At 39.5% G+C, this 21,672-nt stretch overlaps 1 protein-coding gene across 1 annotated transcript in view; it reads left to right on the top strand.

Moving 5' to 3' along the window:
* Nucleotides 1–21,672, top strand: part of LOC146004296 (uncharacterized) — a 953,900-nt gene that overhangs the window by 459,313 nt on the left and 472,915 nt on the right. Inside the window, exon 2 of the mRNA XM_083143016.1 lies at nucleotides 19,643–19,802. Coding sequence (XP_082999142.1) covers nucleotides 19,671–19,802 — 132 coding nt within the window. The 5' untranslated portion in view covers nucleotides 19,643–19,670. The remainder of the gene's footprint in view (nucleotides 1–19,642; nucleotides 19,803–21,672) is intronic.

Raw genomic sequence — 21,672 nt, 5'->3', positions numbered from 1 at the left:
GAGTGTTGGTTATCGTGTCGGACTAGCATGCGGGCAACCCGAGTTCGAGCCCAGCAGAAGGCAAGTTTTTTTTTTTTTTGTCTAATTTCATCCAACCATATTTATAAAACTGAGGTTTCTGCAAAACCTTTTGAATTGCATGCCACTTCGTATGTTGGTAATTTGAAAGCATCAAAGATGAAAATTTGATGTTTCGAAGCGACGATGTATTTGTGTATGTGTTGAATAAACGCAGTTATCTATTAGCGAAAAACATGCAGCCACGTGATCATTGAGAACGCTTCCTAGTTGTCAGTGCTAATATGGCAGTAACTACAGTCTGTCAACACACACCAACTTTCACTTTTCCCGTAAAATGATTACCTTTCCACGTTTCAAAATCATGAGTGCTGTCTAAAGCAATACTTTGATACTTGCGTTTGCATGTTCGAATCTAAAGTAATACGAAACTTTTTTCCCAACAAATGACATTCAAACCATTAATAACTGTTTGAAATGTGATACTGATATCATATATGGAAAGAACAAAAATGGAGAATTTCGCTTAATACAACTTATAAATAGGGAGCGGAAGTTGATGAAATGTCATCTTTTTTCTGACATCTCGGACGCGATGCCCATTAAATATACACAATATTACACTTCATCTAGAACCCAAAAAGGTAATTTTAAAGTGCATTTTTTTGCATTTGTTGCCATTTGTCAGGCTTTAGGTCATTTTCCCGGATTTTCGGCATTTACCCGTCATTTTTTGCAATATTCGGTATATTGTTTCATCATATTTTGTCACTTCTTTAATTTTGGTAATATTCTTGAATCTTTTCACCAAGGTATATATATATCTCGCAGGATTGCAATTTACGAGCAAAAGAAATGCTGAACTGGTGACAGTCTTTGTTGTGTCGGGCGAAACCACCAGGTGCCCGTCTGGGGCAAACTCAAATTTAAGATCAGATAAGGAGAGGCTTGAAATGCCATAGCTAGACCCCGTTTGCACTGAAAATCCTTGTTGCATATTTTAATTGAATGTGCATGTGCTATCATTTGGTGCCTTTTTTAAAAGCAAGATTGCATTTTGTTTAATTTCATTTTCATTTCAATTTTTAAAATGGAACTTACAAATTTGATGGTCATTTTTTGCATTTTACGTCATTTTTTCCCCATTTTTTAGGATATTCTATAGGTCATATACCTAAATTTTTTAGGTCATCAACTTCCGCTCCCTACTTATAAATATATTAAATTATGTGGATACCTGATGTGAAACGTACGATGCACGATCAGAGAGCCTGAATATTGCATTGAAAACTGCAGAGAACAATGACTGACTTATGAACAGTGAAAGGTTTTCCATGCTAAAATGGGATTTTATTTATAACTATAAATAAACAAGGGAGAAGGACACAGGTGGGTATGATGAACTAAATTGTAATCTAAAAGTTTTAATTGAAGAAACAAAACACGTTCGCGGTTAAAAATAGGGCATTCAATTTCAGACACATTACACTAACTGAAAGAGTATTTTCAAAATTAATAGTATCCTCGTTCTTCACCTTTATCTCATTTGTGACACATGTCAATTTCCTCTCTATTATCTGTATTCTCATTGGGACAAACACCCACATCCATGGCCGAACCGAGTATTGGTAATATCGCACGCTAGCCAACAACTCCAGAGGAAAAGTTTGATACGCGGTTTAGTGGTTCCAAGTGGTTAAAATCCCACTTTAAACTATAGATCCAGTTCTCTTACTGTGCATAAAGTGGACTTAAAAAGAAGGAAAAAATCGAGGAAAAGCGCTTGAAGGTTTCGATGAGTTCCAAGTGCCTTGATGAGGCGAAGCTATTACATGATTTTCAAGTGGTCAAGTGGCCCCGTGGTAGGGGATAAGTTTCACGTTCAGAAGGCTTTGAGTTCGATTCCCGTTCTATTGCCCTATGTTTTTTTTATATAACTCGAGCAACTAATTATTGCATTTTATTTAATAATTTATTTGAGTAAAAGTTAAATACATTTTTACTTTATTTTTGGGTGGAAATCTTTACTTTACCGTTTTAATTTTTTTTTTTTAAATTATTTTTTGCGATAGTTTTTTCCACATATCTCATCATTTTACAAACATTCCTTAACAAAATGTTATGCCTGGCGAAAAGTATACATTTATTTCGAGAAAATGATCCAGAAATACATATAATACTATTCACAAGAAATTATCGTAATCGTTTGGAAAACAAAATTCAAATATATAGTCGCTCGAGTTAAGAAAAAAAATTGGAGGCAATCAAAGAGGAATCGAACCCAGTATCTCCTGCGTGTCAAACTTACACGCTACCAACCCACCACCTGGTCTTCTGTCAGTCGGACAATCTAATCGTCTTATGAGTAACGCTTGCTAATATTTCTAATCTTTGAAGTGCTTGTAATTGTTGTTGTGTGTCACGGAGTTATGTTTACTGCAACATTTGAGCACACAATCCAAACATACGTAAATTTTATACACAGAAAACATGGGTTTTCTGCACATAATTACGGAGCATGCGCTCTGTCAAGGACTAGAAGGAACCTCGCAAAAGTTACTGAAGCTTCTCTGCGGTGCTGACAGTTGGCCCATGAGTCACGTGGTCTATCTCGTTATCAGTCGACATGACCTTGAGCCTGCAGAACTAGCACACTGAAGTGAACGAAGGTATTTTACGTGATTTGTAAACTGGAAGAAAACATGCCACGCGTTACAACAGACAGAGGTTTGTCTTCAGCTTTGGGACAGACAAACCACACTAGGCATACAGACAGAGTATAATGTAAGATAAAAGGAAATTATTTCTCCGTCTCCTCACACTGACAATTTTATTGCCTTTTTTTTGGAGGTATTTGGCCACAGAAACGGGATTATATTATTGAAGTCGTATTTCGTGTGATGGCTTGGTTCAGTATGCTGATCAGGTTTTCTGACAAAAGCAGGACGAGCTACCCAAGAACAGTAATTGTCTATCTTTCATATCTGCTTCCTTCATCATCCGGTATAAGGCAGACAAGCACATACCACAAATATGTAAGAGAACTATTGCTAATTTGGTGACTTGTCTTGCAATTGAATTTCTGTCATGAACAGCTGCAAAGAAACAAAGGCTTTCCTTTTAAAGGATTACACTGAATAATTGTTATTTGATTAGGATACTAAAATGACTTCAGTATTTACATGCAGTACACAAGAGATTCTAAACACACTCTAAAACATACTACTGTTCGTTTCAACGTATTATTTCAACAATCAAGACACAAAAATAAAGGGCATGCTCAAGAAAAATTATGTTTCTTTGATTATCAAGTGCATTACGTGGTTAACATCAAGTTTGGATTTGCCGGTTATCCAAATATTATTAATTTTGAAAATAGTCTTTCTGTTAGTGTAATGTGTCTGAAATTGAATGCCCTATTTTTAACCGCGAACGTGTTTTGTTTCTTCAATTAAAACTTTTAGATTACAATTTATTTCATCATACCAACCTGTGACCTTCTCCCTTGTTTATTTATAGTTATAAATAAAATCCCATTGGAGCATGGAAAAACCTTTCACTGTTCATAAGTCAGTCATTGTTCTCTGCAGTTTTCAATGCAATATTCAGGCTCTCTGATCGTGCATCGTACGTTTCACATCAGGTATCCACATAATTTAATATATTTATAAGTAGGGAGCGGAAGTTGATGACCTAAAAAATATAGGTATATGACCTATAGAATATCCTAAAAAATGGGGAAAAAATGACGTAAAATGCAAAAAATGACCATCAAATTTGTTAGTTTAAGTTTAAAAATTGAAATGAAAATGAAATTAAACAAAATGCAATCTTTCTTTAAAAAAAAGGCACCAAATGATAGCACATGCACATTCAATTAAAATATGCAACGAGAATTTTCAGTGCAAACGGGGTCTAGCTATGGTATTTCAAGCCTCTCCTTATCTGATCTTAAATCTGAGTTTGCCCCAGACGGGCACCTGGTGGTTTCGCCCGACACAACAAAGACTGTCACCAGTTCAGCATTTCTTTTGCTCGTAAATTGCAATCCTGCGAGATATATATACCTTGGTGAAAAGATTCAAGAATATTACCAAAATTAAAGAAGTGACAAAATATGATGAAACAATATACCGAATATTGCAAAAAATGACGGGTAAATGCCGAAAATCCGGGAAAATGACCTAAAGCCTGACAAATGGCAACAAATGCAAAAAAAATGCACTTTAAAATTACCTTTTTTGGGTTCTAGATGAAGTGTAATATTGTGTATATTTAATGGGCATCGCGTCCGAGATGTCAGAAAAAAGATGACATTTCATCAACTTCCGCTCCCTATTTATAAGTTGTATTAAGCGAAATTCTCCATTTTTGTTCTTTCCATATATGATATCAGTATCACATTTCAAACAGTTATTAATGGTTTGAATGTCATTTGTTGGGAAAAAAGTTTCGTATTACTTTAGATTCGAACATGCAAACGCAAGTATCAAAGTATTGCTTTAGACAGCACTCATGATTTTGAAACGTGGAAAGGTAATCATTTTACGGGAAAAGTGAAAGTTGGTGTGTGTTGACAGACTGTAGTTACTGCCATATTAGCACTGACAACTAGGAAGCGTTCTCAATGATCACGTGGCTGCATGTTTTTCGCTAATAGATAACTGCGTTTATTCAACACATACACAAATACATCGTCGCTTCGAAACATCAAATTTTCATCTTTGATGCTTTCAAATTACCAACATACGAAGTGGCATGCAATTCAAAAGGTTTTGCAGAAACCTCAGTTTTATAAATATGGTTGGATGAAATTAGACAAAAAAAAAAAAAACTTGCCTTCTGCTGGGCTCGAACTCGGGTTGCCCGCATGCTAGTCCGACACGATAACCAACACTCCAAACGAGACAATACGAAACTCTTTCGCAAGTAGTAGACTGAAACGCAAGTTAATTTTCAGATTGCTAATTCCCAAGGTATAACATGCCTAGGCAGATGTGTCTTGCATTTTCTGTACTTTTGTTATTTCAGTCGCTTTGGTCTCTCCCTAGGTCAATCACGGCAATAATGAGGAATATTTTTTTGACAAAGATGATAAACAAACACACAAGAATGATCACCCTCGAAAAAAAAAGCCAGAACTCGAGTCTGGAACCTTCGACGCGAGGTGTGTTTCTTGTTCTAACTATATCTGTGTGTTTTCGTTAGATATGAAATGAAGTAAATAAATAAGACAAGTGGATGTAAGGGACTGGAGAAACGCAGCTACGTAACCATTGAGAAGATATCCATCGCCTAGATAGAGAATCTCTATATCCCATTGCGATAGAGAACTTATTAGAAGAATGAAAATACAGATTAAGCGAACAAATTTGATGCGTATCCTTTCGTCAAAATGCCTAGAAAACAATATTTCATACTTCTTCACTAATAGAAAAGAATAAAAAATAATGTCCTTGGTGGGGATCGAACCTAGACCTCACTGATGAAAGCTCTGTACGCTAACCAACAGCCTATCAATAGCACCATGCTTTCCTTTTTCCAGTCAGTCTGTTTCCTTCCTCAGCACCTGAAGACGAAAAAGCATGTTAATTTCTCTCATAATTGTTTCATTGCCTATTAATAGAAACCACGTATGTCACAAATAGACGCATTATTTCTGTGAAAAATCCCATGTTTCGCACATCGTGCTTCTCCATTTACTGTTATTTGGACATTCACTTGGAAGTTAAAACTTAGCTTTGTGCGTTTGTTTTCGCGTGCATGTGTGTTCGATGTTTTTCTGGGCATTATTTTCGTTCAAAGCATTAATGTAATTGTAAAATATGGAATTTACTGTAATGCAAGGAGTGAAAATATAAACCCAGTCCGTCAGGTTCGTTCCCAATCAAAATTAAATAATGGAACGTAACGTGGATTGAGTATTATTCCATGTCGAGAACACGAGACATTACGATCGACAATCTTCATCTCGTATTTCTCTTTTGCATCACTACTCAATTTACAGAGATGTATACCCGTGACTGGTATACAAGCCGCAGAATTGCAATGCTGTTTGGGTTGTCTAGTCACAAGGCGCTTGGTGGTCAGACATGGAAGGCTTGCTTCAGTGCTTCTTCAATAGGGTCGTTACAAGCCAGCTGTGTCCAAGACTGTACAGCCACGGACACTTCTGGGTTGGAGTGATAGTAATGAAAGTCAATGTCCGTGACTGTACATACGTGCACGAAAAAGCCGAAACAGTCACGTGAACAGCATTGAACTTTATTCAAAGCATATCCAAAATTGATCCACAGAACATCCCCCCGAATATCCAATGGATGTCCATTGGATACTCGTGGATATCCGTTGGGCATCCTGAACTTCGGCACAAATATCCATGGGATGTCTCGGATATTTTTCTGCTGCGGTGGCCTTCCCCATACCCCCTTTCTCCATATTCTGCCCTTACCGAATGTTTGGCAGTTCTAAATGCTGCTAGGGGTCCCGGGTTCGATACCCGGCGGAGGCACAAGTGGTTCGGATCCCACTTTAAACTGTAGGTCCAGTCCCGATTAGCCTTACTGTACATAAAGTGGACTTAAAACACCAAATCAACCAATCTAAATGCTGCTATCCACTTCAATACCAAAAAAGTGGACATGAAGTCTTGTTTGCTTACATGTCGGAGCAGGAAGATGATATGAAGTGGATACAGTGACGTATCGTTTTTCTTTCTACGTCGGTCACTTGACAAGTTTTGTTGCACCTTGGGCGATGTAGCTTTGGCAGCATGGTAGAAAAAAAATAAACATCGACGATGAAGTACAGGGGAACCTTTTTCCTTTACCTGTGAAATCAACAGACGAGCGGAAGAGCTTGATGTACGTGTCAAGGTGTCCGTTGTGGGCAGGAGTGAAGCGTAAACCTTTGATGAAAGAGCTCTTTTTCTACTTGTGGGGTGTTCGGAAAGTAAGTTGCAGTCATAAATTCAACGTGAACGTTAGAATATGCATTTAAAGTCGATGTACTGATTTTGTTTATAACGTTGGAGTAATCTTTATATGATTCTATATGGAGAATCTATCACGCTCCACACTTCTCTTGTCACTAGGGTGTCACATGTAAAGCGTGGATGTCGTATCTGTCATTCTATTTGCTGTGCATCCGCAATGTAATTTCTTTTTCAAGAATAAAGAGGAATGTGGCTAGTAATGTGTGTGAAATTTGTAGTGAGGTATTACTTGATACATTGGCATGAAGTTTGTGGTGAAGTGTCTCTTGTCTCTTAGGCGTGAAGTTGTGGTAAAGTATCATTGAGACACAGTTCGGTGTGAAATCTACTTACGTTAATGTTGCTAATATGTCGCACATTTGAACGTTGCAGAAAAGAATCGGTATGTATTGCGTTATTAAGCGTCGCTTTCTGCCACTTTTGGCTAATCGCGACGATGAAGTGATGATATGATGAAATAGATGAAGTCTCTCCTCACGTCGTAGTGGCCTGTGCTAACCATTCCGCCACGGAGGTTAGCGTTGTGTGTGAAGAAACAATGTCGTAATTCTGAAAGTGTTAAGATTTTTCAATTCAAGATTGTTTTGTGTATGATTGAATTGTTGTTTTAAGTTGGACCTACAGTTTAAAGTGAGATCCGAACCATTTTGCTATGGATATGGAACCCGGGACCCCTTGATCACAAGGCGACGACGTTACCACTACGCCATCGGGGACGCCCCTCAGTTCAAGACTGTTTAAGTTTATTCCAGAACTGGAGTAGCTACAGGGTACAAGCAGAATCTCCCTTTTACCAACAGAAACATAGATTCACTGATGTGCATGTCGTTCACATTATAATTTGGGGGCGGATCATAATCTGGACCAGAAACCTCCTAGGAAAGATTCCTTGGCGCTCTGCCCGTGTTTTTCCTCTCTGCCTGTTGGTGGCGTCCTCAACGACCTCTTGCGGCCGCTGACAATTCCTCACCATTGATTGCCGCTGTATGGATGTTAGCCACCTCTTCTGAATCTTAATCGAATCCCTGCGCTGCTGGTTCCCGAAAATTTGTGGCGGCCCTAATGACCTTGTACCCGGATGCTGCGTTGCTCTCGAGAGGGATGTCTTCTCCCCCGCGAGGCTCTCTTAATCGACGTTCTGCTCATTCTGGGTCTTCCTGGTTTCATGAAATATGTACGAGGGGTGTTTGCCAGTTCTCCTCTGTGAGCTTCTGCTATATTTTGTATACGTCACTTCGATGTTCTCTTTCCTGACTTGCGACTCGAATCCGTATAATGTCTCTATGGGGCAGAAGGGCGTCGCCACCAGGAGGGTTAGTGTGGGCATTGGCCCATTGCGAAATACATAGACTGAAATAGAGAAAAAGAGAGAGATGCAGTAACAAAGAGAGAAATTGTAAGAAAAACGCTGGAGAAAAGTGGAAAAGTTACAAAAGTAGATACATAGGCATGGGAGAAGACACAGAAATTCAAATTCAAATCTTCTTTATTGAAGTCAGCCTGTGGCTGTTCTCCCACCTAATCCCGTTTATACATTTACTTGTTGTAAAAAAAATGGTTACAAAGAAAAGAACAAAGACATTTTTAAAAATCAAGAAAACACATAAAAAAGAAAGAAGAAACACATTCACACACACACACGTACTGAACATTTCTGAGCATGAGATGCACGCAAGGATATTGAGATTAAGGTACATAATTATGCTAGTTTTGTGAGGTAAGATAGGGCAATGTTAATATTGTAAATATTACAATATAGTATTATTATCATCTCAATAGGGTTACAATTAAGCCATGTAACATTTCATTTGGAAGATTTGTTGAAGACTTGTCATGGATTGGCGAGGCTTGTATGCAGTTTAAGCTGTATTGTGTAGAGCTACTCTTGGGCCTTCTACAGAGATATTGCTCATTTAAAGGCAACAAGATCGAAAGAAAGAGCGAAAGAAGATAAAATATAGAAATGGGAACAAAAGATGAGATACAGAAAGTGAAAAAATAAGAAGAAAGGAAAAGAGAGATAAACGAGAAAAGATGTAGAAATAGAGATATAGGGATAAGGAGGAGATACGGAAAAATGCAAGAGAAAAATCGATAGGAAAGAAAAGAGAAATAAGGAGAAAATATATCGGTATAGAGGTAAAAGGAGCGGAAGAAGAAACAGAAGGAGAGTGAAAAAGATAGGAAGAGAAGAAAACAAAAAGAAGAATGGAGTTATAAAGAGTGGTGAAAACGATTTAGAAATTGATGCAAAGGGAGAAGGAAATGATACGTAAGTGAGAGAGAAACATAGACAAGATTTTAGAGAGAGAAAGAAAGAAAATGATGGAAAGCAAAGAAAGGAGAAAAATAAATAGAAATAAATTGAGAGAAATCAAGATGGGAAGAAAGGAAAATAAAGAGTAATAGAAAAAGAGTTAGAGATGAAGAAAGAAAGAAAAGAGGAAGAAGATATAGAAGTAGAGACAAAGAGACATGAATTTTGTTCATTGGTCTCTGTCTTAATAGGCAGGTTCTTCATTGCAACCTCCAGTCTTTGCGTCTTCCGTCATGTCAGAGAGGGATCCACTTAGTTTAATATCAAAAACTCAATATGCTGACTAAAGCAGTACTTTATTTGATTAAAAACATAAATTAAACGTAACGTTTCAACCTTCTAGCAAGGTCTTCTTCAGACTCTGTACCAAGTACAAATGTAACAAGGTACAAAACAGGACGATATATGTACACAAACATTACTCGCCTCCAGACTATTAGAAAGTTGTTCTGGAACATTCTAGCAAGTGACTTTCCCTTGTCAACTTTCACCTTAAAGGCTAAACATATTTTCTTCCATCTAGAATGTGGTTGGACTCTTTTTATCTCACGCTCTTTTTCCTTCATTCTTCTTCCTTCCTCTTTCTCTTGTCCTTCCTTCCAGTCTTTCTAACACCTTCTTACATTCTTTGTTTATCTTCAGTCCCCCATTCCAGTTCATTGTGTCTTCTTCACCTTTCTTCTCTATTTCCTTGGCCTCCTTCCATTTTCTCACTAGTATTCTCTAGACAAGGGAAAGCCACCTGCTAGAATGTTCCAGAACAACTTTCTAATAGTCTGGAGGGGAGTAATAATTGTGTATATATATCGTCCTGTTTTGTACCTTGTTACATTTGAACTTGGTGCAGAGTCTGAAGAAGACCTTGCTAGAAGGTTGATACGTTACGTTTAGTTTGTTTTATAATAAAATAAATTTCTGCCTTGGTCAGCATATTGAGTTTTTCATATCATGGAAACAAGGCTTAATGGTGTTATAGTTTAGTATCGTCTATCATCTGACTTCATATTCTTATCCACAGATCCTTTTCCCGTTAACCATTGCTTCCAGTGAGTCTTTTAGCAGGCAGTTCCTTCTTGGGCAGTATCCCAGACTATTCCTTCTTTTCCCTTTCAAGCGTTGTTCTTCTTTCACCAACTCTTTCCAATACACATTTATTTCTTACTTTACCCATTTCACACGCTACATTCTCATCACTTTTATTACGAAGAATTGTTTGCGGTGCCCTTATATCTGTAACGATATTCTCTACAGTTATGGCGTCAATTTGCAAACATAGATACGGCTTTTTATAAACTCTGTTTTGAAAATAACACCAGCCGAACCAAAATTAACCATTTCAAAGCCCAATAACATCTCATTCATGATACGCATGAAGAAAACCTCTAAGCATATTGAGCTGGGTATCAGAAAAGCATAACAATCCTTCGCAGATGAACGTAAAGATGAACGCACGATCTTCCCGCTGTTGAAACTCTCTTTTAAAGAGATGCCCGGCGAATATCAGCATCCTGATTTAGGGTTTCGCAGTGATGAAATTTAGCAGCAATATTTCCAATTTACTGGGGAGGAAGAGTTGTTAAAAAGTTTTTACTGCCTTGGTCAGATCTGTGCCGAATGCAATAAATCACCTGAACTCCCCCCTCCCCCCTGCCGCCCACGTTCCCTGTACTTCTCTTTTAGCTCATCTCGTAACGTAACTTCATTATATTTCTAAGTCCCCCACCCCATAACCCGTGAAATGAAAAACGATTCCCTGTACACCGTGTAATGGGGGGTAAAAATAGGTGAGCGATCAAGTTTCCAAAGGAATACATGGATTATTCCAGTTCTGTGATGTTATGTTCTTATTTACGTGTTTTAGTATATTCAGAATTGGCTTTGCATGTATGAGGGCTGGCTGTACCTAATTGGTTTTGCTAATGTACGACGTTTCATTGTGTTTTTGTTACTTAGCGTCGGTTTTAGCCACTTTTGCTATTCGCGAGGATTAGTTGACTTGTGTGATTTAAGTAGCTTTATGCACCGATAGGCTAATCGGGACTGGACGTACAGTTTAAAGTGGGATCCGAACCGCTATGTAAGTCCTCTCTTTCTCACCTTCCTCTTTTCCTTATGTTCCTCCCTTTTATTTTGTTTCACTTCCTTTCTTTTCTTCTACTTATATTTCTATCTTTCCTTGTTTCTCTCTTTTTCATTCTTTTCTTTTTCCTGTTTCTCTTCCTCTCATTCTTTCTTTTTACTTATATTTTTCTTGCCTCTCTCTTTTTCATTCTTTCCTTTTTCTTGTTTCTCTTTTTCATTCTTTCCTTTTTCTTGTTTCTCTTTTTCATTCTTTCCTTTTTCTTGTTTCTCTTTTTCATTCTTTCCTTTCTCTTGTTTCTCTTAGTTTCATTCTTTCCTTTTACTTATATTTCTATCTTTTCTTGTTTCTCTCTTTTTCATTCTTTTCTTTTTCCTGTTTCTCTTCCTCTCATTCTTTCTTTTTACTTATATTTTTCTTGCCTCTCTCATTTTCATTCATTCCTTTTTCTGATTTCTCTTCCTTCCATTCTTTCCTTTTTCTCGTTTCTCTTCCTTACGTTCTTTTCTTTTTCTTGTTTCTCTTCCTTCCATTCTTTCCTTTTTCTCGATTCTCTTCCTTCCATTCTTTCCTTTTTCTCGTTTCTCTTCCTTCCATTATTTCCTTTTTCTCGTTTCTCTTCCTTCCATTCTTTCCTTTTTCTCGTTTCTCTTCCTTCGATTCTTTCCTTTTACTTATATTTCTATTTTTCTTGTTTCTCTCTTTTTCATTCTTTCCTGTTTCTTTTTTCTCTTCCTTTCATTCTTTCCTTTTACTTACATTTCTTTCTTTTCTTGTTTCTCTTTTTTCATTCTTTCCTTTTTCTCGTTTCTCTTCCTTCCATTCTTTCCTTTTTCGCGTTTCTCTTCCTTCCATTCTTTCCTTTTTCTCGTTCCTCTTCCTTCCATTGTTTCCTTTTTCTTGTTTATCTCTTTCCTTCTGTTTTCTTATTCTCTCTGTCCCCCTTTCTCATATTTTCCTTTCTCTCTTTGTCTCCTTTCATTCTTGACCTGTTTCTCTATTTCTTTCTTTCTTCGTTTTTATTCCTGTTTTACTGTTTCTTTCTCTGTGTATTCCCTATTATTTCCCTCCTTCTATCTCTGTGCACATGCGAACACTTGTCTGTGTGATTCCCATACTGACTCCACGAGGCAGACTTCCTTTCGATTAATGATTTAGAAATATGACAAATTAATTTGCTGGCGAGTACATTGGCCTACGTGACAGTACGAAGGCCGCATGCACTTTTGTGCCATGAGTAGCAGGACACAATTCAATCCCCCCTCCTCTCTCTCCACTTCCGGTAGACAAATGAAGGCTGGAAGGGGGGGGGGAACCGAGCATCGGTTTTGTAGCAATCAGTCGTCACGGGAGAGACAAATGCACGCAATCCTTCAGCGTCCGTCCCCCTCGGCCCCTTCGACAGAGAAGGGAAAGGAAGGCTGGAGTGGCTCTCCGAATAAGATGTCTTCTAAATTGCGCTGGAAGACATCGGGGAAAGGTCACGTGACATTTCATTCCGTCCCTTTCGTTTTTCTGCCAGCTTCCGACGATGCTTGAGGCTGGGCCGAACCAGGCAGTGTACGGAGATGGACTTGGAAGGTTTGGGACGATACACTTCCCGCCACTGAGTGCTCTGTCGTCTGCTGGAAGGCCTTGATATCCACTGACAGGGCGCTGGAGACAGCACAGTTTTAGCTCTCTGCCAATCGGAGCTCAGCTTTCCCTTTGCGAGGGATATTTGATTGATTGATTTTAACTTTGCTTCTCTGTCACTTTTGGCAGAAGATGAAGATGAATGGTGATACGGTGATGAAGGGAGGATGACAAACATATAAGGACGACACAACACAAGTCTCGCTGGCTGTGAGTCCAGACGTCAGGACCTTGTTAGTGACCTTGGCATTGGTGTTCATTACGATCGTCCCGTTATCAGCTTCATCACTCATCTTCATCTTCGGAATTAGCCAAAACTGGTAGAAAAGTGAAGTAACTAACTAACTCTCTAGCCTTCGTAAACTCGAAGGTTTATGAATGCAACAACAGAAGCCTTCCATCTGTCCCTATCCTGAGCAAGATCTACAGTAGTGGCATTAATTCTGGACACTTTTAGTAAAATGTTAATTTTTTTAAAAATCTCGAATGTAAAGAACCACTCCTTATATATTTATACACTCCCTGTCCCCCTATAAGTTCACTTCATCCATAATCAATAGTCTTAATATATAGACCTCCAATAATAAATGAACTACCAATTAACCCACCAGAGGATAAATAAGGTAAAAATCATATTCTTCCTAATAAATAGTATATTATTTTATTATTAAAAAATGGATAAACTTCAAACAAGAAAGATGTAATATTATATCCAATTCACCCTCCTAATAAAATGCAAATAACTGCCCCTATCTTCAAATTAAGAGGAATAATAACAACAAAAACAGAAGGAAAAACTAATCATATTAATCCAGAACCCCCTACAATAGATAACGCTTGTGTGCGATTGTTGTATAGTTGTATAGTAGGTCAACTGGGAGCATCATTGTTGTACATTGTTCAGTAGCGTCAAGAATTTCATCTTACTGCAGCATTGTTCTCTGATGATTGGTATTTTCTGTATTGTACTGTGGGTTAAGAGTGAGCTTCATTTTTTGCAGCAGTAGGAAGTTGACCTACTATACAACAATCGCACACAAGCGTTCTGTTAGTTGAAAATAACAATTATAATCAGACTACAATGCTGCACTCAGTAGCAATTATTGAAGTTACTGAACGATGTCATTTAAACTTGTTTAATATTTCTATGCAGAATATAGGGTCCGGCAGAATGAATAGTAGGATATAAAAAGAACAGAACGTCGGAACAAATCGAATAATTTATTGAAACACACATTGAAAACAAAGAATAATAGATGCCATTACATACCATATATGCCATTTTACTTGGTTTTGAATATAACGCCCGACAGATGGTCGCCATCACGTTCAGCGCATTCTTCCAGGCGGCGAACGAAAACTCGCATCACCCGCTCCAGCATGTCCAATGGGATCGCCTGCACAGCTGTACGTATCCTTGCCTTCAATTCAGCCACGGTATGAGGACGTATAGCGTACACTTGACTTTTCAGGTAGCCCCACAAGAAGAAGTCAGGGGCAGCAAATCGGGCGACCGTGATGGCCAATGAATGTCCCCAAATCGGGAAATCAATCGACGAGGAAAATGACGCCGCAAGACAGTCATGAACCGGCGGGCCGTGTGGGCTGTTGCCCCGTCCTGTTGTAACCATATGCCGTTGTTCACCCTTGGAAGGAGGAAGTCATGTAACATTTGGACATAGCGATCGCTATTAACCGTTACCGCACGTCCATGAAGATCCTCAAAAAATATGGACCGATGATGCCAAACGATGCCACACCGCACCACACGTTCACTGTGCAGGGGTTGCTCATGCAGCCAACGAGGATTCAATGTCGCCCAGTATCTGTAATTCTGTTTATTGACACCATCCTGCAGATCAAAATGAGCCTCATCCGACATCAGTACGTATGTTGTTTCGCATCTGCAGCACGGCTGCTAAAAGTTCCAAGCAACGCAACGCAAAGGTTCGTCAGGCATGTTTATCTTGTTCGGTTAGTTTCTGTACGACCTGCATTTTGTAGGGGTGGAAGTGGAGGTCTTCATGGATGATGCGCCGCAGGGAACGATCTGACATTCCTAGCGCCAAGGCATTTATGGCAGCAGAACCCCGAGGACTTCGGATCAGTGCTTGACGGGCCTCCTCCACTCGCCCCTGGGTCCGTTGTGTCTTTGGTCACTCCGGGCTTTTCTTTTTTGCACACGATGCAGTAGTCCTGAATTGTTGCACCCACCGTACAATCGTCCTATGATCCGGGACGTTCTGATGTCGGCCCACCTGGAAATGGCGACGAAAGAGTCGCTACACGGTGATCGGAGACTCCTTATTTTTTAAATACGCCTCAACGGGGAATGCTCGATGTTCCGAACTCCACAAAGCCATACTTACAAATAGCAGTCCTTCCTCAATGCAGCGCGCACACACGTCGTTGCGCAGGAGCAACAGCGACGCCGTACTACGTGACTCAAATCAGGCTATTCATTCCGCCGGACCCTGTAGTTTCTACATTCGAGATTTTTTTAAAAAAAAACATTTTACTAAAAGTGTCCAGAATTAATGCCACTACTGTATATACTCTTTTCCATCCCCACCGATATCCTTTAGGTCCTTCTTAACGATATCCCTCCATCTTCGTCTTGGCCTTTGTACAGGTCTCTTACCATCAGGTTTTCCAACAGGAATCCTGTGAAAATTATGTAAAATAAACTAAATGTATTACGTGCAATTTTATATTGGAAGTATATTTACAATATTTATTGTTATCTATTTTGTACAAGAAGAAGTTGGGAAGTGGTGTGTTGGTGGTATCGCATGATTCGAGAAGTTAAGCTTTCTTAACTTTTAAAATAATATAAGTAGACTGGGTAAGTATGTGGAACTAATTCTGTTCAACACCCTTCGACAAAAGGATGCAAAAGTCAGCGTTGCTGAACAATGAAAAACAGGTCTGGATGCGGACGTTGTTGAAAACCCCATAATTCTGTTTAAATCCAGCGGAAAAATTCTCTCTCTCTCTCTCTCTCTCTCTCTCTCTCTCTCTCTCTCTCTCTCTCTCTCTCTCTCTCTCGTTTCATCCGCTGACCCTTTTCGAAACCGTTCGATACGCGACATTCCGCTGCTGACGAGCTAACAACCCCCCCTTCCCTCCACGACCCCGCACCTCCGCCCCTGAACCAGTCGATTTGCCTGCGTGGGCATCATTTGCGAATCGCCGCAAAACTCCGCAGCGATGAAGCCAATTGCAGAAATTAATCTGCAACCTGTGGCGGCCGCAAAATCACGGGGCTAAGAGGCTTTCGGTTAGCAAATGCCCATTGTCGATAATTCACGCCGAACAGCTCGGTTTCCTCGGACAAGACGGGGGAGGGGCTCACAGCCTGAGGGAAAAATGGCGCTGAGAGGCTAATTTCCGGCGTCCTAATGACCGTCAATCGAAAAGGAGTGGATTCAGCATTGCAATTGGATCATTTCGGTCTGTTTGTCGCGATTTTGTTCACCTTGTTTTTTATGTTCTTTTCCAGTATGGAAAGCAAATGTGCAAGTGACGTCACGTAATAGAAGTACTGCCCTACCAAGTTGAGAAAAACCTTCTGGGGCTGTCGAGTTTTCAACCTTAAGGCTCGGCTGGACCTTTGGTATCAATAGTTTAATAGACTTATGTAATCACAAAACTATTGATAATATCTAGACAACAGTGAAAGAAAACTACACGAAATTTCATGTCAATGCTCTAGAAGGAATTCTAAGCTGATGTAATGTTTCATATTTTGAAATATATCCAAGACGTTTTTCGAATGGAGAGGAAAATTTGAAAAAATTCGCCCATTTGCATACCAAATGTCCAGTCCAGGCTTAAGCGGGCGATGCAATCAGCTGCTTGCCATGTAATTCTGCCTCTGCGTTGACAAAATAAGCAACGTTCTTTAGCACATTGTTGTCACCTTTCTTCAGTGCCGAATTGACGTTTCCAGTCCACTTTATGTACAGATGCTAATCAGGACTGGACCTACAGTTTAAAGTTGGAACCGAACCACTGTGTAATGTGCCTCCACAGGTTACGAACCCGTGACCTCTTCATTCCAACGCGACGGCATTACCACCATCGGGAGGATCCTTCAGTGACGAGTGCATCTCGTCATTGATTGATTGATTTTTAGCTTGTACTTCGCTTTCTGCCACTTTTGGCTAATCGCGAAGATGCGGAGTGGTGTGTCCCATACATCCATTTCATCATAACACTCATGACCAGGCCGAGATTCCAACCGGGACCCTGGTATCATAGCACGTTGTGCTAACCACTCCGTCAGGGAGGCCGGCTTCTGTACGCCAGGGGTCTCAGGTTCGAATTCTGTGAGTGTCCCTTCATCAGTCATCCTCATCTTCGCGATTAGTCATAACTGGCTGTAAGACGAAGTGAAATGAACCAGTTCAATCAATCATTTCATAAACGTATTGTTTAAGGTGACAGAAATTTGTATTGGTATGTACAGATAAAGTAATTAATGTTTTGTTATCGCTTGGCTCTTCAGCCTGGTTTACTAACAATCAGTGTAGCCAATTCGGCCAAGATAGAATGCGCAAGATACCAGGTCGAAGTGTCCGAATACTTTCCATAAAAGGACATTACGTACTGCCAATGCACTTTAAAAAACGCGTGCGCAGAAAAGTAAGCATATCCCCCATAATAGCGTTATCCTCTCAAAAAACACTCCGTCAGTTTGAAATTGCCATGGTCCTACAACACCCTTACAATGACTGACGTAAATTACTTTGACTGAATTGAAATAATGTGTGTCAAATATACAGGGTGTCCGGGTTGCGAATTTTTTTTTTCCAGTCAACTTGTGAATGCGGGTTCATTTCTTGCTCTCTGATTGGCTGTTGGAAAGTTACGGTGCTCTGATTGTGAGAATACCTTATTTCCTATTTTCAGCGAAAATTTGCTGCTTTCTAATCTAATCTAATCTAACCTAACCTAACCTAATCTAACCTAACGTACAGTGCAAATAAGATATTCTCACAATCAGAGCACCGTAACTTTCCAACAGCCAATCAGAGAGCATTCACAAGTTGACTGGAGAAAGAAAAAGCGCGTCCGGGCTAGAGGTACACAAAAATATATGCTTATAAAGAAAGAACTATACAGTTTATGTTGTTGGTAAATGCTCAATCGATAGAAAATCTCCCCGAGATTTGACCGTCACCATTTCAAGGTCAGCACAGAGTCGTATAGATCGCGCATGCGCACAAATGTTCAATGTGACGCACTCTGGCACGAGCAGCGTACGCCTGACAGTCAACATGTGGACGCCACAACAAAAGGTGCAGTTTGTGTTACTCTGCTAACCATAGCACACACTGCACGTTTCGTTGTGGCGTCCACATGTCAGGGGTCAGGCGCATTGTTGCCACAATATGAGGGCACGACTTCCCTTTCGAAGGAGCAAAATTTCCCTTTTTGGACCAATTTTCCCTTCACCTAAGCAAATTATATAATAATAATTAGTTGTAGTGGTAATATCAGCATTATTAGTGGTGGTGGTGGAAGCAGTAGTAATACGTAGTTAAGTATTCCATTCAATTCGTTATTCGTTTTATTAAAAAAATATTTAAAAAAAATCACATTTCGGTTTCCTCACTTCCTGACCAGAAGTCCCAGGTTTGAATCCCGGTCAGGAATCCATTTAATCGTTAATCCTCATCGTTACTATTTATCCAAACATGCATAAAAGCAACGTACAATAAACTTAAAGGAGCAGAAACAAGTAGAAATAACAAAATAAATAAATAACATAAAAATGTGGATATGAAATTCAAAATTAACATAAACTGTATTAATTTAGTCAGATGACCTTAAATTTCCCTGCAATTGTGGTATTTTTCATCGAAATTACCTTTTCCCTTTTGGCTAAAATTTCGGCCCGAATTTCCCTGCAAAAGGGAAATTTCCCTTCATGTGGCAACACTGGTCAGGCGTATGCTGCTCGACTTGCCAGAGCGCGTCACATTGAACATTTGTGCGCATGCGGGATCTATACAACTCTGTGCTGACCTTGAAATGGTTATCAAATCTCGGGGAGATTTTCTATCGATTGAGCATTTACCAGCAACATATAATGTATATTTCTTTGTTTTCTTTGAATAACCAACATAGTATAGCAATTTGAATTAGTGGAAAAGTTGATATACGTGGCGTTTTAGTCTACAGTTGATGAGCTGTATCTTTGCAGGTGACCTTGCTTACTCTGCGCATACAGAAAGAGAGTAGTTGCCATCTAGTCGCCATTTTAGTGGTCGACAGCCCTTGCAGAGTAAGAGAAGAGTCATGTGCAGTGATAAAGATAGCCTGTAGCTTGTCCCGTCGCTACTGCGCATCCGGACTTGTCAGGTTCCACCCGCAAAGATACAACTCATCAACTCTAGTAAAGGTTTCTGTGTCGTTCGCGGTCTAGAGCGATCTAGTATCCACACGAAGATCAAGACTTGTTCTGTATTTACACTTTCATTCATCTACATATCAATAAATATACTCTTTCCAGCACACTTGTCACCTTACTTTTTGACCCACCCTCGTACTCAACGGATAGTGACGCACACTTCTCTTCTCTCACGCACAGGTGCTAGTAGGATGGTACCCAGGCAGGGATGAAACAGACGCCACACACGCATGGATCAGGAAGAGAGAACAAATCCAAAACCACTTGCGGCGCAGAAGTCAGGTATCCGTTTGGAGTGCAGAATGATTTCGGGCAGGTGATCCTCTCTGGCGGGGCCAAGGTGAGTGCGCCATCTCTTATTAGGATTAATAACTATTACTCTAGAAATAGTCACCGGAACAAGCAAGTGTCTTTATGGTATCTAGAGATCGAATATTATGCAGCCTTACCCATACCCTTTTTTGATTTCTTATACAACTTCCACCGCCAATCTCTGAAGTTGAGTATGCACCCCCTCCCTCGGTTGATCAATCTGTCCTTTGACATCATCCAGTAGATTAGTCAAAGGTGTTGTAATCAAAACAAGCATATTTATAAAATACTAGCTGATTAGCTAGCGTTGCCCGGGTATTTATTTATCCCAATCTTGTATTAGACAGGAAAATAATGAATTCTAACTATAGTGTACAATGTAACTAATTTTATATGTGATCGTGAATGTCACCAATTAGCTTAGCGACTCCGAAAACTATGGATTCGACACTAATCTACGTCATTTGTGGCATTTTATTTTTCACCCCCTCTCACCCCCCATGCCGATAGGTGATGAACTTGGAGTTGAACCGCATTGGGAATGTCACGAAAACTATGCATTCCATTCGCAACACAGCCTGAATGTTAGACAACCCGAGAAACACTATCGTCGTGCGGATTGCATAGAGTCACGGATGTCTGTTTGTGCGGATTTTAATATCGATGGTTCTCGATTATTTTTACATGTCACCCCTTCCCACCCCACCCCTATGGGTGCCAGGAGTGTCTTACCCAAAAAATATTATTTGCAGATTGCAAGTGATACGTGTACCAAGTTTGGTTGAAATCGCTCCAGGCGTTCGAGAGTTATGCCGGAACAAACAAATATACAGACCCACACCACATACATCTATTTTTATAAATATAGATTTATGGCATTAACGCACGAAGGATTCTTTTTCTGAGGGGCTGGAATTGTAAATCTGTATTTTACGATGCTGCATTCAAGGGGGTGACCGTTACGTTACACACTATAAAATATTTGTTAGTTTTAGCATTCGTTTTAATAGTTGTTCAAGACAAGAATGGTGAACGGAGTCATTTTAAGGGGAATTTGCATTCACTACTGTGTTCAACCCCCGAGGTTCCGATGGCGTAGTCGAAACGCCGTCGCCTTAATCAAAGGGTTCTTGGTTCGATTCCCGGTGCACATAGTGGTTCGGATCCAACTTTAAACAGTAGGTCCATTCCCGATTAGCCTTTTTGTACATAAAGTGGGCTTTGAACCAAACTGAATGAAACAAACAATTTACAATAGCTTATAATGTCTTAGTAATCTTTAAAATAATATTTTATGTTAATTTTTAACAAGCTATACATCATAAAAATCTATAGATTGGCAATAAAACCGAAAATAATTAGATATTTGAAACAACGAACTTACTTACTCTCTAGCCTTCTTAAACCCGAAGGTTTATGGCTGCAGCAACACAAGCCTTTCATCTGTCCCTATCCTGGGCAATATCAATCCAATCTTTCCATCCTTGCAGCTTTCCTTTAGGTCCATCTCAACGTCATCGTCTTGGCCTTCCTGAGGGTCTCTTACCATCAGGTTTCCTACAAGAATCCTGTAAACTCTTATTTCCTCTCCCATTCGTGCCACATGGCCTGCCCACCTAAGTCTTCTTGATTTAATTATTCTAATAATTATGTAACCTTCTCCACTCATCTGTATCCTTATCCCTTTTAGGTCCAAATATTTTCCTAAGGATTTTCTTTTCAAATACTCTTCAATTTATGTTCCTCTTTCAATGTAAGGGACCAACTTTCGCATCCATATAATACTACAGGCAAAATTACGGTTTTGTATATTTTAACTTTTAGTTTCTATAGAGAAAAGATAATGAAAAGTACCACTTTTAAACATAAAGATATCCATAAATATACCTGGTCTTCTC

The sequence above is a fragment of the Lepisma saccharinum genome, chromosome 21 (assembly GCF_977018435.1).
Source record: "Lepisma saccharinum chromosome 21, izLepSacc3.1, whole genome shotgun sequence".
Lineage (NCBI taxonomy): Eukaryota > Metazoa > Arthropoda > Insecta > Zygentoma > Lepismatidae > Lepisma > Lepisma saccharinum.
This window is presented reverse-complemented; position numbering and strand designations above follow the sequence as displayed.